At 40.5% G+C, this 19872-nt stretch overlaps 1 protein-coding gene across 1 annotated transcript; it reads right to left on the bottom strand.

The window, feature by feature from the left end:
- Positions 1-1814: 1814 nt before the first annotated feature.
- Positions 1815-6889, bottom strand: lyve1b (lymphatic vessel endothelial hyaluronic receptor 1b). The gene is made up of 6 exons (XM_054620681.1): positions 6787-6889; positions 5980-6142; positions 5042-5181; positions 3491-3895; positions 2691-2769; positions 1815-2344 (listed from the first exon to the last, which is right to left on the bottom strand). Exons 1-6 carry the CDS (start codon positions 6869-6871, stop codon positions 2155-2157), a joined length of 1062 nt encoding a protein of 353 aa, XP_054476656.1. The 5' UTR covers positions 6872-6889; the 3' UTR covers positions 1815-2154.
- Between the last annotated feature and the right edge of the window lie 12983 nt (positions 6890-19872).

Raw genomic sequence — 19872 nt, 5'->3', positions numbered from 1 at the left:
CCCTCTTAACTTTTGGATCTTATCCCAGTTTGCTTTTTTTTTTGAATGATCCACTTTGGGATTCCAACATCTGGTCTGACTTCCACTCGTTCTCCTATCAAACATGATACTTGGTAATGATCACTTCCTACTGTTGTAGCTGTCCGAACTCCCCATTTACTTACTCCAGCCAATGCATAAGACACTAATGTTATATATCTAACACTGATTCAGTACCTGTAGTTGTGTTTATCCTCGTTCCTCTGCCATCATCCATGCAGATCAAATCCCTAACAGCCATCAGACCTTCAATTACCATTTGGATCTGTTTGCAGACACACTTTCCTACTTCATGTCTGTTTTGTCCATGTGTTCTGAGGAGGCGATCCAAACCTAACCTTGTGCATAGGTTGTAGTAGTTAATGATAACCATCTGCTCTCCTCTTTCCCACTCTTCCACCACTACTTATCCCCGTCTATCTCCCTTTTCCAGTACCCTATACATCAATATGGGGCGGCTGTGGCACATGAGGTAGAGCGCTTGACCCACAACCACAAGGTGGGTGGTTCGAACCCCTCTACAGGCAACATGCCGAGGTGTCCTTGAGCGAGACACCTAACCCCAAAATTGCTCCCCGGGCGCTTCATTGCAGCCCACTGCTCCTCCGGGATGGGTCAAATGCAGAGAACCGAATTTCCCCATTGTGGGACTAATAAAGGCTTAATTATTATTATTAATATCTTGTTTGATGAATGTGACACAACCTCATCTGACCCCCATGATCGCTGACTCTCCTTAACACTGAATATCTATCTATCACAAAATCTAAAGTAGGTGTTAACCAAGTTTCCTGTGCAGTCAATACATCTGGTTTTACAGGCATCTCTTTAATAAAAGTAAGCTCCTGGCATTCCATAGTAAAAGTATTACCATTAGTAGTATTCACAAACCCGTGGTGCTTCCTGGTTTGACTGATTAGTGAGGTTCTCCCTCACTTCTAATCCTAAATGGTTCACTGCTGCTTTGACAAACAGCTGGATTTGATCTTTTGTTTGTATTTTACTTTTGCTGCAAATCCTTTTTGTCCACATATATTCTGTCATTTGTATGTTGTAACTCTTTATCCCGCCTTGATCCTTGAATCCTAGTAACAGTGTTCTGTACTTTTGTCTCTCTTACAGCTTCTGCTTAAGTGATTCATCTTTCCACTCTTACTTTTTGGATTTCATTCTCACATTTTGGTTGTACTCCTGTTCCAAACTTTCCATACTTTAGGTCGTCACCACATCTTTCACATCTCTTCTATCTTTACAGTTTTTCGCTGTTTTCGGTTTCGTTTTTGGCACATTCTCTCCTTCAAACTCAATCAGTGCTAATTCAATCAAAAATTCTAATTAGCAGTGATTGAAGAATTATCAAAAAGTAAAAGTACTAAATACTAAAGTCAAGCATTACGTTTTTCACTTAAGTTAAAGTAAAAGTGTTGCAATCAAAATATATTTAAAGTACCAAAAGTAAAATGACTCATTATGCAAAATGGCTCATTTCAGAATAATACAGATTAATATAGATTTATATATAGATTAAAATCATGGATTCATTAGTATGTTCATTACTTTAATGTTGAAGCCAATAAAGGGCTAATTTTAACTACTTTATATACTGCTTTGTGGTTAAAAATATTAAACTATATCATATTTCCAATGTTGATAATATGCTGAATTAACAATCTGAAGCTCTTAACAAACTAGTAATCAAATATATCAAATAAATGTAGTGAAGTACAAAGCTTTATGTTCGCCTCTGAAATGTATAGTGGAGCAAGAGTATAAAGTAACATGAAATGGAATTACTAAAATTAAGTACAAGTACCTCAAAATTGTACTTAGCCTAATATTGAATTAATTTCCCCCACTTATAATAAGCCACAAAAAATAGGAAACTATGCGGCTAACAAACTTTATACATGTATAGGACAAACACATAACGACAAACAGTCTAAATAATTGCTGCTTTTCAACCTCAGTAACAGAAGGTTTGGAGAAAACATCCCGAAAATGTGCATATTTACAATTACATTGAAAAGAATTTGAAATGAATTTAAAGATATGTATTTAAAATATTGGGGCTGCAATAAATTCAACAAAGAAACTCCCCACAGAAATATAATAAAGCTACTCTGAAGAGTTTGTTTTGAAGTCTGGATTCACACACAGAGTGATGTCACTGGAGTACTTCCTGTCCGATTCTTCTTCTTCTCCTTCATGTAGACTGTGCAGGTCCGTCTCACTGTCGCTGTGCTTCCACATCTCTGTCTCTATGTCGTCCTTCTGTGGCCCCTGAGACCAAGAGGTGAAAATATTCCTTTTTTCCAAAAGGAGAGAATAAAAAGCACATTAGAAACACAATAAACATGGATTTTAAAACCATGTTTCTACAGTTCGTTAAAAGCCTCCTGGTAAAAGGTATTAAGAATAAAGAGAGTAGTGCTTGAGTTGCCTCTAGTCTGTCAGTATTGATGACAATAAAGCTCTACAGAGAAAGTAGAGCGATTCATCTTTTCAAACTCTTTGATCCCGAAGGGGTTCATTTTTATCAGAAAAGCAGCACTTTTCTGTTTTTCAAATTGTTATCCTACATGTTTCGTAGTGGGGAATTCTGCTTCATGCAACGTTCTATTAAATGCAGGATGTCTGACAACAGGACTCACAGTTTGTAGTACCACACGACGCCAGCCGCTGTGAGGAGCAGAAAGATGACGCCAAGGATGATGAGTGCTGTGGGTACATCTGGAAAAGTTAAAAATTTTTAGAAAGAATCACCACAAACTTACATAGCTAAATGAAATTCAAATCCAAGCTGTATTTAAATCCGTGATTTCTGCACTTTATCATTTGATATTTTGATGAGCAAGAAAAAAATAGACGAACAATACACGCGGCACAACTAGTTACCATTATAGTTTATGGTTGAACATAGTAGTTCCGCTACCTACTACAGTTGACCAATCTATTATGATCCTTTTAACGCTTTATATTGATATTTTTTTGTTTTGTTTATTCTTCTTTTTACATCTATTGTTCATTTGAGTTTTTAACATTAATTGATCATTTGTGTTTTTGACATTAATCGTAAACGGCCTGTATCAGATTTTGACAAAAGTATTTAAACGATTTTTAAAGGTTTATACTTGCATTTGTTTATCAGCTTGTTGTGGTTGTGTTTGTCTGCCCCCTAGTGGCCAAAATGGGATTAATGCAGCTTTAATGTTGGCATTTCATTCAGGTAAAGAATACGTTTTAATTATGGTTAAATAGGGAAAGCATGTGATGAAAATATAAAATTTACTGTGAGAATAAGATAGCTTTTTAAGGGTGGTGAGCAAAATTAAAAACTGGTTACTGGAATTTATTTTCACAACAGAAAGGCAAATTAGAGCAGAAAATGTTGCCTTTTCTCTGGACACAACCACATAAAACATCAAACAAAAACTTAAACACAAGGACGTACTTCCCAGTGAAGGTTTTGCAGAGCTCGTCGGCTGTGGCGTCACTGACTCAGAGGAACCAGAGACACTGGAGGCATGGGCAGACGTAGAAAAGACAAAACTGATGACGGTGGGTTTGGAGCTGGTAAGGCGAGAAAGAGAAGTTGGAATATGGGTGGAAAAAGGCTTTAGGGTGGTGGAGGAAATCCTAGTCGAATGTGTCGTCTTGATCAGGAGAGTGAAAGTTGAAGTGGAAGACGTCTTTTCAGGAGCTTTTGTTGTAATTGGCTTCATTGAAGGTGGAGACTTGGTGGATGATCTGGGTGGAGGTGTAGCAGCTGTTGGGGTCTGGGTCAGTGCTGTCAGTGTGGTGGGGAGAGTGGACCTTTGTGGACGGGCTGTTGACCTGTTTGGTGTTTCCTCTAAATCTGCAAGTAGTGAGAAACAAAAGTCATTCAGTCACATGGGAATATACTTAGACTTAGACATCTTCAATGTCCCAAAAGGGGCAATTTGTGGTGAAGCAAAGTAAACAAAAAACACAAGATAGACACAATTAAAAGACAGAACAGAGACAAAAAGTTTTGAGACAAATACAGCAAAAGTTCTTGCTTGGATGCCACTACTGTAGATGAAACATGATAAAGAGCCCATCAAGTGGAGAAAACATAAAGAAGTTCCTTCTTCAATGCCCCTACATTAGATAAAACATGATAAAGTAGCCTTCTAGTGGAGAAAACATAATGAAGGGCCTTCTTGGAGGCCCCTACAGTAGATAAAATATGATAAGATGCCCATCCAGTCTAGAAACATGATTAAGTGACTTCTTGGATAATCCTACAGTAGATAAAACATGATAAAGTACCCTCTAGAGTACCCTTCCAATAGAGAAAACATGATGATATTCCCTCTTGATGCCCCTACTGTAGATAAAACATTATAAAATGCGCTTCCAGTAGAGAAAACATGAGGAAGTGGCTTCTCGGAGGCTCCTATAGTAGATAAAACATGATAAATTGCTTTTCCAGGAGAGAAAACATGATGAAGTGCCTATCCAGTGGAGAAAACATGACAATGCTCTTCCAGTGGAGAAAACATGATGAAGTTCATTCTTGGTTGCCCCTGCAGTAGATAAAACATGATAAAGTGCTTTTCAAGTGGAGAAAACAGTCCCTATCCAGTGGAGAAAACAAGATACCGTGAACTAATGAGTGCCCTTTAATGAAAAAAACATGTAGTGCCATATAAGCTGCCCTACATGCTAGAAAACGTTCTGCACGCTTGTGTCCCTTTTATTGTTTTGACCCTGAACGTCAGACAGCCCGAGTCCGTCACTGTCGGGTACAGGTGGTTCAGATCAACACTGATTTTCCCACAGGTTTGTTTTCCTCTGACGGTTTTTGGTTTTCCTACCAACACACAATAGAATAACAAAGGATGCTGCAAATAAGAGATTTGTATAATAGAGTAGGACTTTTATGATGAGTGTTTAAAGCAGACGCGACACATGTGAAAAGAACTCATGTGTGGGTTTTGCAGCATATCCAGTATACAGTACAGGTAATGAACAGTACCTGATGCATTGAAGCAGAAGACACCAAACTTTTGATCTTCCTTTACGGACCACGTCACCACACCCGTCTTGGCCTTTCCACAGTTTTTGTCAGCTGTAAGTCGTGGGACGACTGCGTACCTTTCAGCTATCCAGCCAAATCTGTTAAAATAGTAAAGAAAGTGTTAATAATAAGACTACAATTTAAAAATATATATATATTTTAGCTTTTGGGCTATTAATACTCATGTCAGTATATGCTTTCCAACTGTTGTTTTTGTCAAAATGCAAATATTAGGCGCCAAATAAGCAACGGCATTTTTTCCGTAGCAAAGTTGATTCATTTTTGTTTTGTTGTGGGATATGTAGATATTATTAAGGTTTTAGGAGCATTCATTGGACATGCACAAAGCAGATTCAGATTATGCATCTCAGTTTGGGTTTTTACCATTGTTTCAGACTAACGACATTGTTTCAGACTAACGACATCTCGCCTGTTAACAACGTCGTAGTCTGTTCTCGAGCATAGCTACAAAAAGAATAGCTTAAAGAACACAAATTTGCTAAACTTGCAGAAAGGTGACAACGAGGGTACACCACGTGTCGCTGGAGGGAAAATATTATTTAAAGGGCGTATGGTGGAGTTTGCTCCGCTGCATGTCAATGGGAATATTAGTGGAATATTCATTTTAATTAGGCATGAAAATAATGTATTAGATTTTGCACAATAAGGGCAAAAACTGGAATAATTTGTAACTTGTAACTTGTCTTTTTTCTTTCCTGTGTTTGTTTCTGTTTTCGAATTCAAATATCAGCTGGTAATGGTGGGCCTGTATAATATGATGCATCTACTTCAATAACATTTATAATATAAATGTAATTGATTAAGATAAAAGTGTTGGATTTCCTTCACCATTAAAAAGTCATCAGCAGAACAGTCACCACATGCTTTCAGCTTACTTGCACGTCTCCATTCCGAGCTGTACAGCTCGATCCATCTGGTCTCTGGTCGCCATGGTGACGTTCAGACGTAGACAGGCAGACCTAGCAGCAGTGAAGTTGAAGGTGTATTTTCCTCCTTCTATAAGCATGAAGACTCCAGCAGCTCTGTGGCTTTGAGGGACTACGGAGGTTTTGTACAAATAATACATAGATTTAAAAAGCATGCAGCAACATCAACATGTCAGAGCTTATTACGAGTAAGTATTCTGTATTAAAGCTTATTTAGAAAGTATATATGTGTGAATTGAAATCATCACATTGTATAAAAAGCATAAAGAAGCCGCATCATTTGAGTTCATTTGTCATTTTATTTATTTATACCACTTAAATTTACAGTGCATATTGATCTAACGCAAATATTCCATAATATTGGTGCACATATGCCACGGATTAACCTCTGGTACTGCGAGTACAAAAACAACAATTACATAATGATGTAATTGGTAATTTACTTTTTCCACATTTAACTCCTGATAATATGTAATTATTTTACTTTATTTATACATTCTTGAACCTTTATTTGTGATTTTCACAAGAAAAGTAACCAAGAAGAGTGCCCAAGTTTGAGCCAAAGCATCCTGAAAATATTACCTTCATTATAAAAGGTCATGCATGAAAGATCTAAAATAAATTACAATGTTTTACATTTATGCATTCAAAAGTGTTCACACCAGCAGAGATAAATCAAAATGAATGAAAAACATAAAAGTGCAGTATTTGTTCTAATTGTGGTGCCTCACCAACATCAGTATAAAAACAACTCACCTTTAACTAGATTGGAGCTGGAGGCCAGCAAAAAGGCTGCAAAAGACAAAAGTAAGAAAGAAGTAAAAAAACTAAATCCTGCCATGTTTTCTATAAAAATACATATAACTGAAGCGGTTGAAGGTGAAGAACCAAATAAAGCAAAACGCAAAGGGAAAAAGCCTCCGAACAAATGAGACGAGGAAACAGGAAGACGGGGTCAAATCTGCTCGATGGCCCTTTAAGAGATAACACACTCACATCCACAGAAAGACCTTGACTCTCAGTGCGTTTAATCCAAAACCTTGTTATTTTGGGGTATCGAATCACAGATATTTGGCATACACAGCACCTGCAACACTTAACTAGTTACAAATATAAACAAATTGAGGATTTCCAGGAAATATTAAAGCTAGATTACTGTGCAAGGGCCCATTACCTTTAACGTTTGTGTTCTGAAATGAATAAATAATAGAAAATAATCCTCTTCCTGACATTTAGGAGCTAATCAGTCATTTAGGCTATTTGCTTCCTACATCTTTATACAAACTGGCCTCCTCACCTAAATATGGATAAATACATATAATTGAAAATAGATTCTTTTTTAAGGTTTTCAGTGGTTTGGAGTTTTTCTGCTTAGCCAGCATCCCTCTTCCAGAGTTATGTTTGTTCTGGCTTGTCGGAAAGGGAACTTCCTCCACGTTGTTCCTGCGTGTTCTCTCTTTCTCTTCCCTTTCACTCTTCTTTCTCTATGATCATTTCCAGAGCTCCTGTTTTCTGTTAAAATGTGGTATTTTTACCAGCTCAGACAGCGTGAGGCTGGTATTGTTTTCACCTTGTGAGTCCGTGTGTGTGTCATCACGGTTAAAACGTGGTCCTGGAGAAACCGACTATAACACTGAAGCAGGTTTCAGTGACTTTGCCAGGTGTAAATATGTCCACGGTTAGATTTCGTCACCACATTAAGGTCACAAACGTGCAAGACTTTTTAGTTGTGTAGGTGAGATCAAAATGAAGGACAAAATCGAAGATGGGTGTGGTTGAAGAAAGAGCGCCTGATTTGGCGTCACGGCTGTTGGATCCTTTCGCAAGATGGTCTTTATTTCTATAATGTTTTTTTATAATGCGCCACATTACTCTCTGGTCTAAATAAAGAACATTCAATCCCTTCCCTTTGCTTTTTTTTTGCAAGTTTTAAAGCTAAAGTTTGACATTTAAAAAAAATAAGCAAATTCATGAGATGAGAAGAACAAAACTCTCATACCCGTTGGCTTAATATGAAGCTACGCAGCTACAAGTTAGCTTAGCTTAGCATAGAGAGTGCAAACAGGGGGAAACAGCTAGCCTGACTCATCCAAAGGAAATTAAATTCATCTCACAGAACCTCCAAGGCTAATACATATCACGTGTCATATCTCCTTCTTTCAATTGTATGAAAAACTTAGATTTGGAGGTCATTTTTGCATTTGAATTATTCACATATTGATGGTCTTTTAAAAGCTTTTGTGGGCAAAAATAAGCAACGTCCACATCTGCACGGATGTCAAAACGCTGATGCTTGATACTGAAATCAAAGCTCAGATTTATCGCCTCAATTAACGCTTCATATTTTGCATTATATTCCAGGGACTCAAAGCAGCAACCTTTGGATCTAAACGCCTGCATGCTTTCCCAGGAAACCCAACCGTGGGAGAGACAGCGGCCTGTTAGCATGACCAGAGATCTGCTCTGTTGTATCCTCAGTCACATGCTGACAGCGAGGATGTTTTCATGTGTGGGGGGGGGTACAGCGTGTCCTACTCTAATGACTCATGACATGGATTACTATCGTGTGAATAATGGAGCTTCCTGTCTGCTCACGGCTGCAGCACGGATGACCGGGTCTGGGTTGTAAAGGAGGAGCCGGAGGAGAAGCTACTTGGAAACACTTTTCCTATTCAGGAGGAGCGTAAATCTCCAGTCATCCTCGGGGAGAGACGGTCATAATTCAGTGATAAAAGTGTGACAATTTCCTTCACACGGCATCATTACTGAAAGAAAAAGGAGGTTGTTTTTTTTAAACTGTTTTTATGAGGTCAATGATCCCAAGATAATTACAAACACTTTTTTTTTCTCAGACATAACTTTTTCTAAATGTCTGTTTTTTTTAATTTTTCTCTTAATCGTATATAAGTTGAAAAAATATGTTTATTAACTTAAGTTCTTTAGGAATACTTTGCAATGCAACAGTTGGGGCTTATAGGCCTTGTCCAATAGGTCGTAAAATATATCACGTAAAATAGATTTTTGGTGCGTTTTCCTACGAACGTCCAGTTTCACGAGGGATCAGTGTGCCTGAGGTGTTTAGGCAACAAAAGTGCTTAATCGGGATCAGGAATAGATTGTGGTTTGGGTTAAAAGAAATACTTAAGTAAGAAAGTTACGTGACAAATGAGTCAACGTTGACTTCTTGTTTCTGGGACACGAACAGTGGTCTGCTGGGTGAAAGTCTGGTGTTCTTAATACTACGTTGCCTGTCCTGGATTACGATTGTGTTGCACTGATTACATTGGACATGTATAAAATTAAAGTGTATTACGTTTTGTAGGTATATGAATAGTGTTGTGCAAAACTGGTCTGGGAAGACCAGAGACCAGACTGGGATGAAAGTACTCTTGTATTAATGCAAAAGTGCATTAAAGTTCTATGGAAGGTCGTAAAGGTCATATATCTAAATTACTTTTATATTTTGTTTGGTTTTGATCATAGAAAAATACATTTTCTACAGTAAGTAACTGTGATTTAAAATACCTGCGAAAGAATAATATATTTCTTCGATCGTAAGATTCGATCCTTCTCTGTTCGTCTACCGCTAAATGGTTAAGATTTGGTCAGGCTCAGGGACAAAAACTACTTTGCTAAATGACGTGGTCATGGTTTAAAAGAAACCGACGCTGACGGGAGACAAGATGTGAACAGTGGTCCTCCATGTCAAAGTCAGACGCCTACGTAGTGGCACCTTTGGCTTTCCTTACTTTTTCAAATGGCAAAGCAGTAATAGCGTAGAAATGTCCCTCACACATTGAATCCTGTATCTGTTATTTGCCATAAAAATGGATCCTGATTTTGTCATAACGGCAAACAAAAGACTCTACATTCACTGCATTTATCCAGAGTCTGAGTCACCTTTAGCCTTGTCCCAACCAACCAGTTTACCTGAGAAGACCTGACGTTTGGCCATGCAGTCAGAGAATGTGGCCCTTCCTTTAAATGTTTTACCCCTTCTGCTGAAAACGTCACCAATGTTGAGTTGTCTTAACTAAGCGTGTGAAGATATCATGTCAAAATTTGAATGAACCTGTGTGCGTCGGCCCCGTGCAGGTCTGTCCTATCGTGTTACCTCATGAATAATGCCTGGCGCTCACTCGGTGATAGGATCCGCCCCAGTGAGCTCGCCGTGAAACCGAGAACTTCCCTCACATCACATTCTGAACACAAACTTGGAGCTCCACACGACATTTTGATCGAAATGTCACTCAGGGCCAAATCCCACTCCGACCTGCAGACGGCCGGGAGGTCCTCGTTAGACGACGGCCTCTTCAAGTCCTTCTCCATGAGCAGCAGTAACATGAACAGAGGCGGCCGGCTCTTTAACGGGACGGCTGAAGAGGTCAAAGGTCTCTCCAGACCGACCCGGAGGCCCGTGAGGGCGGTCCGGCCGATCAGCGCCATCAGCAGCTCCAATGGCTCCTTCCTCCAGATCAACCACCTGCAGGGAGAGCTGGTTAGAAAGAGGAAGGTAAGGGGGGAGAGAGGGTGAGGAGAGGAGAGGAACAAGCATCCTCAGAGAGTCTGTTCGCTTTACTGTAGGAAATATATTGTATTCATATAGTTATTTTAAATGGAACTGTGGAAATACAGCAACTGAACTCGGAAATTAGAAATAATAATAATAAAATAATAATAATAATAATAATAATAATAATAATAATAATAATAATAATAATAATAATAATAATAATAATAATAATAATAATAATGGGCTGCACGGTGGTGTAGTGGTTAGCACTGTCGCCTCACAGCAAGAGGGGCCCGGGTTCAATTTCCCAGGCCAGACAACCTTCTGTGTGGAGTTTGCATGTTCTCCCGTGTCAGCGTGGGTTCTCTCCGGGTTCTCCGGCTTCCTCCCACAGTCCAAAGACATGCAGCTTAGGTGCATTGAAGACTCTAAATTGCCCGTAGGTGTGAATGTGAGTGTGAATGGTTGTCTGTCTATATATGTCTGCCCTGTGATAGGCTGGAGACCTGTCCAGGGTGAACCCTGCCTTCACCCATTGACAGCTGAGATCGGCTCCAGCACCCCTGCGACCCTTAACTGGATAAGCAGGTTACGGAAAATGGAATAATAATAATAATAATAACTTTATTTATATAGCACCTTTAAAAACAGAGTTTACAAAGTGGCAGCAAAAGCAAGACAATTAAACAAAAGAAAGCTTAGACAAACTAAGGTAAGACTTAGACCCTGATAAAGATAAAACAGTACAATAGATGAAACAATAAAAACAAGAAATAAAATGAAATAACAAGGGAGAATAAATAAAATAAATAAAAAAAAAAAAATTAAATAAAATCTAATGAAATAGATAAACATAAAATAGTATATTAAAATAAGATAAGATAGTAAAACCAATAATAAAACGAAACATTAAAGCGACGACATCACATAAAAGCCATTCTGGAAAAATGTGTTTTAAGAAAGTGACAGAAATGGATCCAACAGGGATATTCAATATCATAGAAGTTCAGTATAGACTGATCCTATATAAAAGAAAACAACTGAGTATAACAGGAACAGTAAGTACACTAATGTGTTTTACATCTTAGTTAAATAGAATGAATTACTGCCCAGATGTGACATTCTGCCCTAAAACACATGCGGTGCATTTATCAACCTCACTCAATCCCCCCTTTTTTTGGTTTCCTCATGAAGGTGACAATGATCTAGCCCCTGTAGTGTCGGTGACATGGAGGCCTCTCTGCTGCACTCACCCTTCAGCTGTGGTGCTTGTGGTCGTCTCCAACACACAAGCGAGGTGTTGACGTGATGTCATCAGAAACACATGTTGGGGGAAAACATGTCTGAATGTGTTGGTTTAAAAAAAAAAAGCCTTGTCCTGCTATGAATGTGAGCAAAAGGCTAATTGGAAGCTAACAGCTCCCTCTAGTGGAGAAAACTGTAATCTGCAAAATATGAGGGGGAGTTTAAAGTGCATATATATATATATACTGGAGCTTTCACTCATTTCACATGATCTTCATCAATAAATGGAGTTTGCCCAGTTTTTTATTAAATTGTAGTTTTCTTTAAAGTGTTGGGAACGTTGATGTTTTAAACTACAATTACAAAACATGACATTTCTGGTGAAGACCATGTGATACGATGGAAAGCTCCAGAACGGCTACTAAATGGACCTTATGGAGAAAATGTCTGTCAACTAAATCTAAATTACTCTCTCTCTCTCTCTCCTCCTCTCCATCTCTCCCTCCCTCCCTCCTCCATCTCTCCCTCTCTCTCCTCTCCCTCTCTCCCTCCCTCTCTCCCTCCCCCCCCTCTCTCCCTCTCCCTCTCTCTCCCTCCTCTCCCTCTCTCTCTCTCTCCCTCCCTCTCTCCCTCCCCCTCTCTCTCTCTCTCTCCTCTCTCCATCTCCCTCTCTCTCTCTCTCTCCCTCCCTCCCTCTCTCCATCTCTCCCTCTCTCTCCATCTCCCTCTCTCTCTCTCCTCTCCCTCCCTCTCTCCCTCCCCCCTCTCTCCCTCCCCTCTCTCCTCTCCCTCCCTCTCTCCCTCCTCTCCCCTCTCTCTCCCTCCCTTTCCCTCCCTCTCTCTCCCCCTCCCTCTCACTCCCCCTCTCTCGCCCTCTTTCTCCCCCTTTCTCCAAAAATGAATTATCTGTTTTGATAAGTGTGGAAAAATGTTAATGAATGAGGAATCTCTTCCTGGAAAAGGACCGTTCAGTGACGATGTAAACTCTCCACAGGAATGTGAGGATCTGAGAAAAGAGAACAAGTATTTATCAAACGAGATCCACATGGAGAGGATCACCATGCGCACAGAGAACGAGCTGACCATGAGGAACCTCAGGAACCTGAACCAGGAGCTGCAGGCTCAGGTCAAAGAGGTACACATGACCACTGAACACGGTTTAAAACAACGTATCACTGAGAGGTCAGGTCAAAGAGGTACACATGACCACTGAACACGGTTTAAAACAACGTATCACTGAGAGGTCAGAGAGGTTAAGAGGTCAAATCAAAGAGGGATAAAAAAAAAGGACTGTTTCTCCTGAGGACGGATACAAAGCAGGTTTAGGTCTTCATTAAATAAAATAAAAACATTTCAATATTATTTAATTCTCCCCCTCATTCTCTCCCTCAATCTCTCTCCCTCTATCCCCCCCCCTCCCTCCCTCCCTCCCCTCCCTCTCCCTCTCTCTCTCTCTCTCTCCCTCAATCTATCTCCCCCTCTCTCTTCTCCCTCTCTCTCCTCCCTCCTCTCTCTCTCTCCTCATTCTCTCTCTCTCTCTCCTCTCTCTCCCTCAATCTCTCTCTCCCTCTCTCTCTCTCTCTCTCCCTCTATTATTTAATTCTACCCTCTCCTCTCCTCTCTCCCTTCCCTCTCTCTCCCTCTGTCTCTCTCTCCCACCCCTCACTCCCCTTCCCCCTCCCTCTATCCCCCTCTCTCCTCAATATTCCCCCCTCTCCCTCTTTCTCCCTCCCTCTCTCTCTCTCTCCCCCTCTCCCTCCTCTCTCTCTCTCCCCCTCTCTCTCTCTCCTCTCTCCCTCTTCCCTCTCCTCCTCTCCCCTCCTCTCTCTCTCTCCCTCCCTCTCTCTCAATTCATATTAATTATATTGAAGTGTTAATTCAAAATTGAAGGGATGAAATTGCTGCAGATGAGGCTTAGTCAAGCTCCAGAAACACTGTATCCTACATTTCCCATAATGCAACAATTGTTTCATGCCTGGGGAGCCTGTGTCTTACATTGATGATCATCTCAGTTGTGGAAAAGCTCCCCAGCAGCCAGAGAAGACTCTGAAACACGACCCCTACCTCTAACACCATTGTGCTGGAGTACAAAGGAACAATGTTATCCAAGTCAAGGCCCTAATGAACATGTTTGGATTATTATTATCATTGGCACGTTACTTTTCTATTTCTGAGTTAATGTATTTGCAGAGAAGCTTTATCTTGCTCTAAAGCAGCAGCTTAAAAAGGCTTTTTTGTTTTTAATAGTATTAGTATTTGCGTTGTTTTAACTTTTAATATCTTGATTTATATTTCTGTACTTTTTATGCATTAAACATGAGGCTTTACGCACATTTGCACACCCTGATGCCACCTTATTTAAAAGTCCTAGATAAACATCCATACCTCATAAGGCTGAGTCTAAAATAACGAGTAAACTGAGAGAATGTCCCTTTGGAAATGGAGCATTTATGTTCTATAAACATGCAGGTTGGCCTACATTTAGTCTCAGATGCTGGTAGTGATCTCACATAAAGGTGTAGAGTTTCATGTAGAAGCGTTGACCTTTTTCCATTCAGGACACACAGGAGGTCACTGTGTTAGAGTCCTGTTACACCGGAGACAAAGGAACCTACTGCTCTACTGCTCTACTGTTCTACTGCTCTACTGTTCTACTGTTCTACTGCTCTACTGTTCTACTGCTCTACTGCTCTACTGTTCTACTGCTCTACTGTTCTACTGCTCTACTGTTCTACTGCTCTACTGTTCCACTGCTCTACTGTTCTACTGCTCTACTGTTCTACTGTTCTACTGCTCTACTGCTCTACTGTTCTACTGCTCTACTGCTCTACTGCTCTACTGTTCTACTGCTCTACTGCTCTACTGTTCTACTGTTCTACTGCTCTACTGTTCTCTACTGCTCTACTGTTCTACTGCTCTACTGTTCTACTGCTCTACTGCTCTACTGCTCTACTGTTCTACTGCTCTACTGTTCTACTGCTCTACTGCTCTACTGCTCTACTGCTCTACTGTTCTACTGCTCTACTGTTCTACTGTTCTACTGCTCTACTGTTCTACTGTTCTACTGTTCTACTGTTCTACTGCTCTACTGTTACATGTACAAGTCAGTTTACATCCACCTCTCTGCTCTCTCTCCTCCTGTTCTCTCTCTCCTGTTCTACTGCTCTACCTCTACTCTCTACTGCTCTCTCTTTCTGTTCTCCACTCTCTACCTCCCTCTCTCTCTCCTGTTCCTCTCTCCTTCCCTCTCCCTCTATCTCCCTCCCTCTCTTTTCCCCTTCCTTTCTCCCTTTCTCCCTTCCCTCTCTCCCTCCCTCCCTCCCTCTCTCTCTCCCTCTCTACCTCCCTCCTCTCTCCCTCCCTCCCTCTCTCTCTCTCTCCCTCCCTCTCTCTCTCTCCCTCTCCCTCCCTCTACCTCCCTCCCTCTTTCTCCCTCCCCCTCCTCCCTCTCCCTCTCTCCCTCCCTCTTCCTCCCTCCCCTCTCTCTCCCCTCTCTCTCCCTCCCTCTCCATCTCCCTCCCTCTCTCCCTCCTCCCCTCCCTCTCTCTCTCTCTCCCTCCCTCCCTCCCTCTCTCTCTCTCCCTCCCTCCCTCCCTCTCCTCTCTCCCTCTCTCTCTCCCTCCCTCCCTCTCTCTCTCCCTCCCCTCTCTCTCCCTCTCCCTCCCTCTCTCTCCCTCCCTCTCCTCCCTCTCTCTCCCTCCCTCTCTCTCTCTCTCTCTCTCCCTCCTCCCTCCCTCCCTCCCTCCCTCCCTTTCTCCTCCCTCTCCCTCCCTCTCTCTCCATCTCCTCTCTCTCTCCCTCCCTCCTCCCTCCCTCTCTCTCCCTCTCTCCCCCTCCCTCCCCCATCAGCTGAAGCAGAGGCTGTATCAGAGCCAGCAGAGGGCGACGTTGTGCTCGCGGGCTGCAGAGGAGGCGGAGGGGTTCAGAGGGGAGGCGGAGAGGAGCCGGGCCCTGGCTGAGGCTCGGGCCCTCGGGTGTCAGCGGGACAAAGGGGCCGCAGAGGCCGACAGGAGCCGCCTGAGTGAAGAACTACAGACGCTTAAGAAAGAGGTGGACTCAGTTACTGTCAGCTGATCTGTACGCTCACATCTACACAACCTGTTAGTGACAGAGAGGGGATGAACGGAGGCTGTAATCAGTGTGACTGTAGTACAACATGTAATGTATACACTGCTCGGGTGCTCCATCATGCCTCCGTCAGGGTGGGATGTTACTCTGAATGTAACTTCACCCAAATGTCAGCACTTAGCGTCAACCAGCAAATTATACAGGAGTTGTAGAACAGAGGATCAGTGAGTTGAATGCCAATTTATCAACTGGAAGCAAAACATATGTGACTGAATTTAAAAGAATAAAAAGTCATAAGGGATTATGTTATTAATCAAAAATGTCATGCAAAGTTTTCTTGAATCGTGAGGCTGGTTATATAATATATTCTTCTTATTGTCATATTGACAAATCCAATGAAAACCACTAATTATATATATATATATATATATAATATATATATATATAATTATAGATAAAAAAATGAATTATCCTCTGTTGCAGAGCTCCATTGTTTTTAAACACTTTTAAAAAAAACATCAGTGCATTAAGTGACATATCTTCAAACAAAAAAGTTATCTTTTTTTCGATTTTCTATTAATGTCCAGGGACAAGAGCAATCAGTGTACCTGCTCAAGTGTCTGCAGTGTTTAAGCAACAAAACTTAGACTTAGTAAGGTTTAAGAAAAGATTGTGGTTTGGGTTAAAATACCTACAGAGGTGAAGTTATTTTAGTATACAAATTATAGTGTTACTTTCCGTGAAATGTGCCTTCATTGTGTCAAAACTGGGGAAAAAGTATTTTGAGTTTGTCCCACATTCACTATCTTGCTGCTGGAAATACTCACTATAGAGCACCAAATGTGTATTAATCCACCGCTGAAAATAGTCCCCAGCAAATACACATAAACCTGTTATTTGGTTTGAGAAATGTTTTCTAAAGAGTACAGTGCCAAACTCTCTCAGGAAATCATTTTGCTTATTCTGAAAGGAAACTAAATCTTTGTGATCTGTTTTTTTTAGTCTGGGCCAAATCTGTCTTAATTTCCATAATTATGTATTGATGAGGAGAACAGTGAACATTAGATGATCGCTTTAACTAAATTTGGATGAATATTTTAGCGCAGTTATAGTTATCAGCATCAATATCCCTCAATCAGCCGGGGCACAAACAGGTTTAACATTACCGGTGGACTGAATCGGCTAAATTATGACCTCTGACATTCATTTTTCTGCCTTTTTCCTTCTGCAGCACACTGACCTGCAGCTTTCACTCGCCAAAGCAGAGAAGAGTTACTTTGAAACCAAGCTGAAGCTGGACCGGGAGTCTGGGGAGAAACAGGCTCTGCTGCAGGAGAACCGGAGCCTGGAGGGAGGCCGAGACGACCTCCGACACAAGCTGAGGCAGATCACAGAGGAGAACGTCCAGATTAAACAGAGGTGGGTATGTTTCATGGACACCCAAAGAACGTATTTTGGGACATTAAAGCTGCACTAGGTTTATATTTTGTATAACAAATACACCATTAATTAGCCTGCAAAAGGGTGGCCTCATGCAGGAAGTGATATAAGAGGAAATGTCCTCTTATTTTTGTTCGTATCCACAATATCTTATTATTTTGATACAAACTTATATTGATTTCTGATATTTACCAATGTTTTTTTGTTATTTTTGCTCATGAAATCTCTTGTTTTCACATTCCACAAATAGTTTTTCCAACACAGGGAAATTTAAGTTTAACATTTGAGGAACTTAAAAAAAATGCATGAATATCATACAATCAAACTTAGATTATTATATGTTTTAGAGTATTTATAATGATTGGATTGTTAATTTAGTTAGCTAATAAAAACTATTGGTCCATTATTCCCAGTTAGAACTATAAAAACCCTTTGATTATTCAGTGCTTTCAGTTTTTAAATGGCTGACATATTCTGCCTGTTGATGTTTTTTGACTTTCCTGTAACAGCAGTACTAACACTCCTGTTTACTTTAAGTTTATTTTACAGGACCTCAATTCCACTACTGCTTAAGTTTCATTCTTCTTACAGCCTTTATTTTGTTGCATCTTTCCAGTTCCTGGGCATGTTTCAGTAATTTCATGCAGCAGGAATAGACGCTCTGGAAGTCAGGTGACTTGAAGCGAAAAAATCTGGGCCAAACAAACGCACGACTTTCACCCAGGAGACCGATGCACGTGTCTTATCAGATGTATTTCACTTGTAGCTTATGTGCCTTAAATGACATAACTACACGTCCTTTTTTTTAACCCAAACCTAATCATAACCAAGTAGTTTTGTTACCACCTTACGTCAGTATGTGACTTCTTAACTCACGTCTGTAATGTGATTAACGTATCAAACATCCTTATTTTAACCCAAACCATGATCTTTTATTAAGAAAAACCTTTGATTTTCTGCGTCTGCATGTGATGGTTTTAGAGTGAGAATGACATTTAAATGAGATGCCAAATGCTCAAAGCGAATGACACGCAGAATGTCCTTCAAAGTGGCGTGTTATATATATATAATATAATATATATATAATATAATATTTTCTCCTGCTGAGTGCATAAATTTAAACATCAGAAGAAGAACAACAGATCAGATGAATTGCTCCACATGTAACCTAAACAGCTTTCGCCACAAAACTCGGAGCATCAAAGCAGTTGACGCTGCTTAAAGTTAAGAGTTATCATCTTGGTTTTTTTTGCTACAGTGTGATCCAGAGTGTCATGTTATTTCAATATTTTCGTGTTATTTTCTGGGTGATTTAAACTGTTAATGCACAAGGCAAATGACCAGAATGAAGCTTAGAGTGTAGCCACACTGTAAACATAATAAAAAATCAGCTGTAATAAAGAAAAGAAGAAAACATTTCTGCTCGGATGATGAACGCATCCTGGAGGTCAGCCAGTGCTTTCGACCTTTTGTCATAATCATAATCAAAGCCCGATCATACTGTGTAAATACTGTAAGCAGAGAAAACACTGACGGAGGAGCTGAAAGGAAAGCAAAGGAGACGAGTGAAGGAGGAATCATAACGAATGATAATAATGAACGTCAGAGATGAGAATCCAAGACGTTTCACAAGATCCATGGTGGATTTCAAACACTCCCTTAAAAGTAAAAGAAGCAAAAACAACTTTGTGTGGCTATTCTCTAATAGCTTGTTGCTTTGATCTACCGGCTGATTCTTTTTGTTTTTGTAACCGTGGGAACGTTAAAATGACTGACATGCATGTATAGACATGACGCACACAGCAGTTTCATGACGCAAGATGAGCAAAAATAGAAGTCGAAAAGGCCAATTTAAAAGTTTAGTTAAGAGTGAGTTCTGTGTAAAAAAAAAAAAAAAGTATGTATTTGTGTGTGATTTTAAGTCTTGTGTTCACAGTGAGATGAGTTCGAGGCGCAGGGCGACGGCGGCGGAGGAGGAGAGCAAAAAGGCCAACCAGGCCAAGCGGGAGGCCGATGCCGAGAGACGTCTGGCCGAGAAGGAGAGGCAGGAGAGGACGGCCGAGTGTCTCGACTGGAGGGAGAAGCACCAGGAGTTAGCCGACAGGGTCAGAGGTCAGGAGGACCTGAAGGCCCTGAGGCAGAACAAAGCAGTAAGAAAGCATCCACGATAGCACCACAGATCATAAACACTAGAGACAAGAGGGATGGTTCTGTCTGTTGGGAGTGAAAAAACACCAAAGTCTTCTTAAATATGGATGAAAATCAAAGATATTGTTGCTCTGTGATACATAACTTTTGTCATTTGCTTGCATCTATATTACTCAACACGAATTTGTCTGGTCTGTGCAAATGTATATTTCTTCCATCCTTTTTTTGTCTGTTTAATAAAAAGTTTAAGGAACATTTTACGTTTGTTTTCCCAACAGTGTCAAGCCAACATCAAGAGCTACTTCCTCTGCATGACAGAAAGCGACCAGAGGGTGAAAATTCTCAAAAATCAAGACGGCGCCCCGAGAAACTTTACGGTGAGAAGACTCTACAGATGTGTGCATGAAGTTATCTAGGAATGTAAAAAT

Source organism: Anoplopoma fimbria, chromosome 19, assembly GCF_027596085.1.
Source record: "Anoplopoma fimbria isolate UVic2021 breed Golden Eagle Sablefish chromosome 19, Afim_UVic_2022, whole genome shotgun sequence".
NCBI classification, from domain to species: Eukaryota; Metazoa; Chordata; class Actinopteri; order Perciformes; family Anoplopomatidae; genus Anoplopoma; species Anoplopoma fimbria.
Note: the sequence above shows the minus strand (reverse complement) of the source record. Positions and strands in the feature narration are given on the sequence as shown.

What these genes read in the sequence shown, in the direction of transcription:
- lyve1b (XM_054620681.1), bottom strand. Translation starts at nt 6,871, where the DNA reads ATGGCAGGATTTAGTTTTTTTACTTCTTTCTTACTTTTGTCTTTTGCA. An exon ending in CAGCTCCAATCTAGTTAAAG is followed by an intron (nt 6,143 to 6,786) that starts GTGAGTTGTTTT and finishes AAACCTCCGTAG; the next exon opens with TCCCTCAAAGCCACAGAGCT. An exon ending in CTTCTGCTTCAATGCATCAG is followed by an intron (nt 3,896 to 5,041) that starts GTACTGTTCATT and finishes CACTACTTGCAG; the next exon opens with ATTTAGAGGAAACACCAAAC.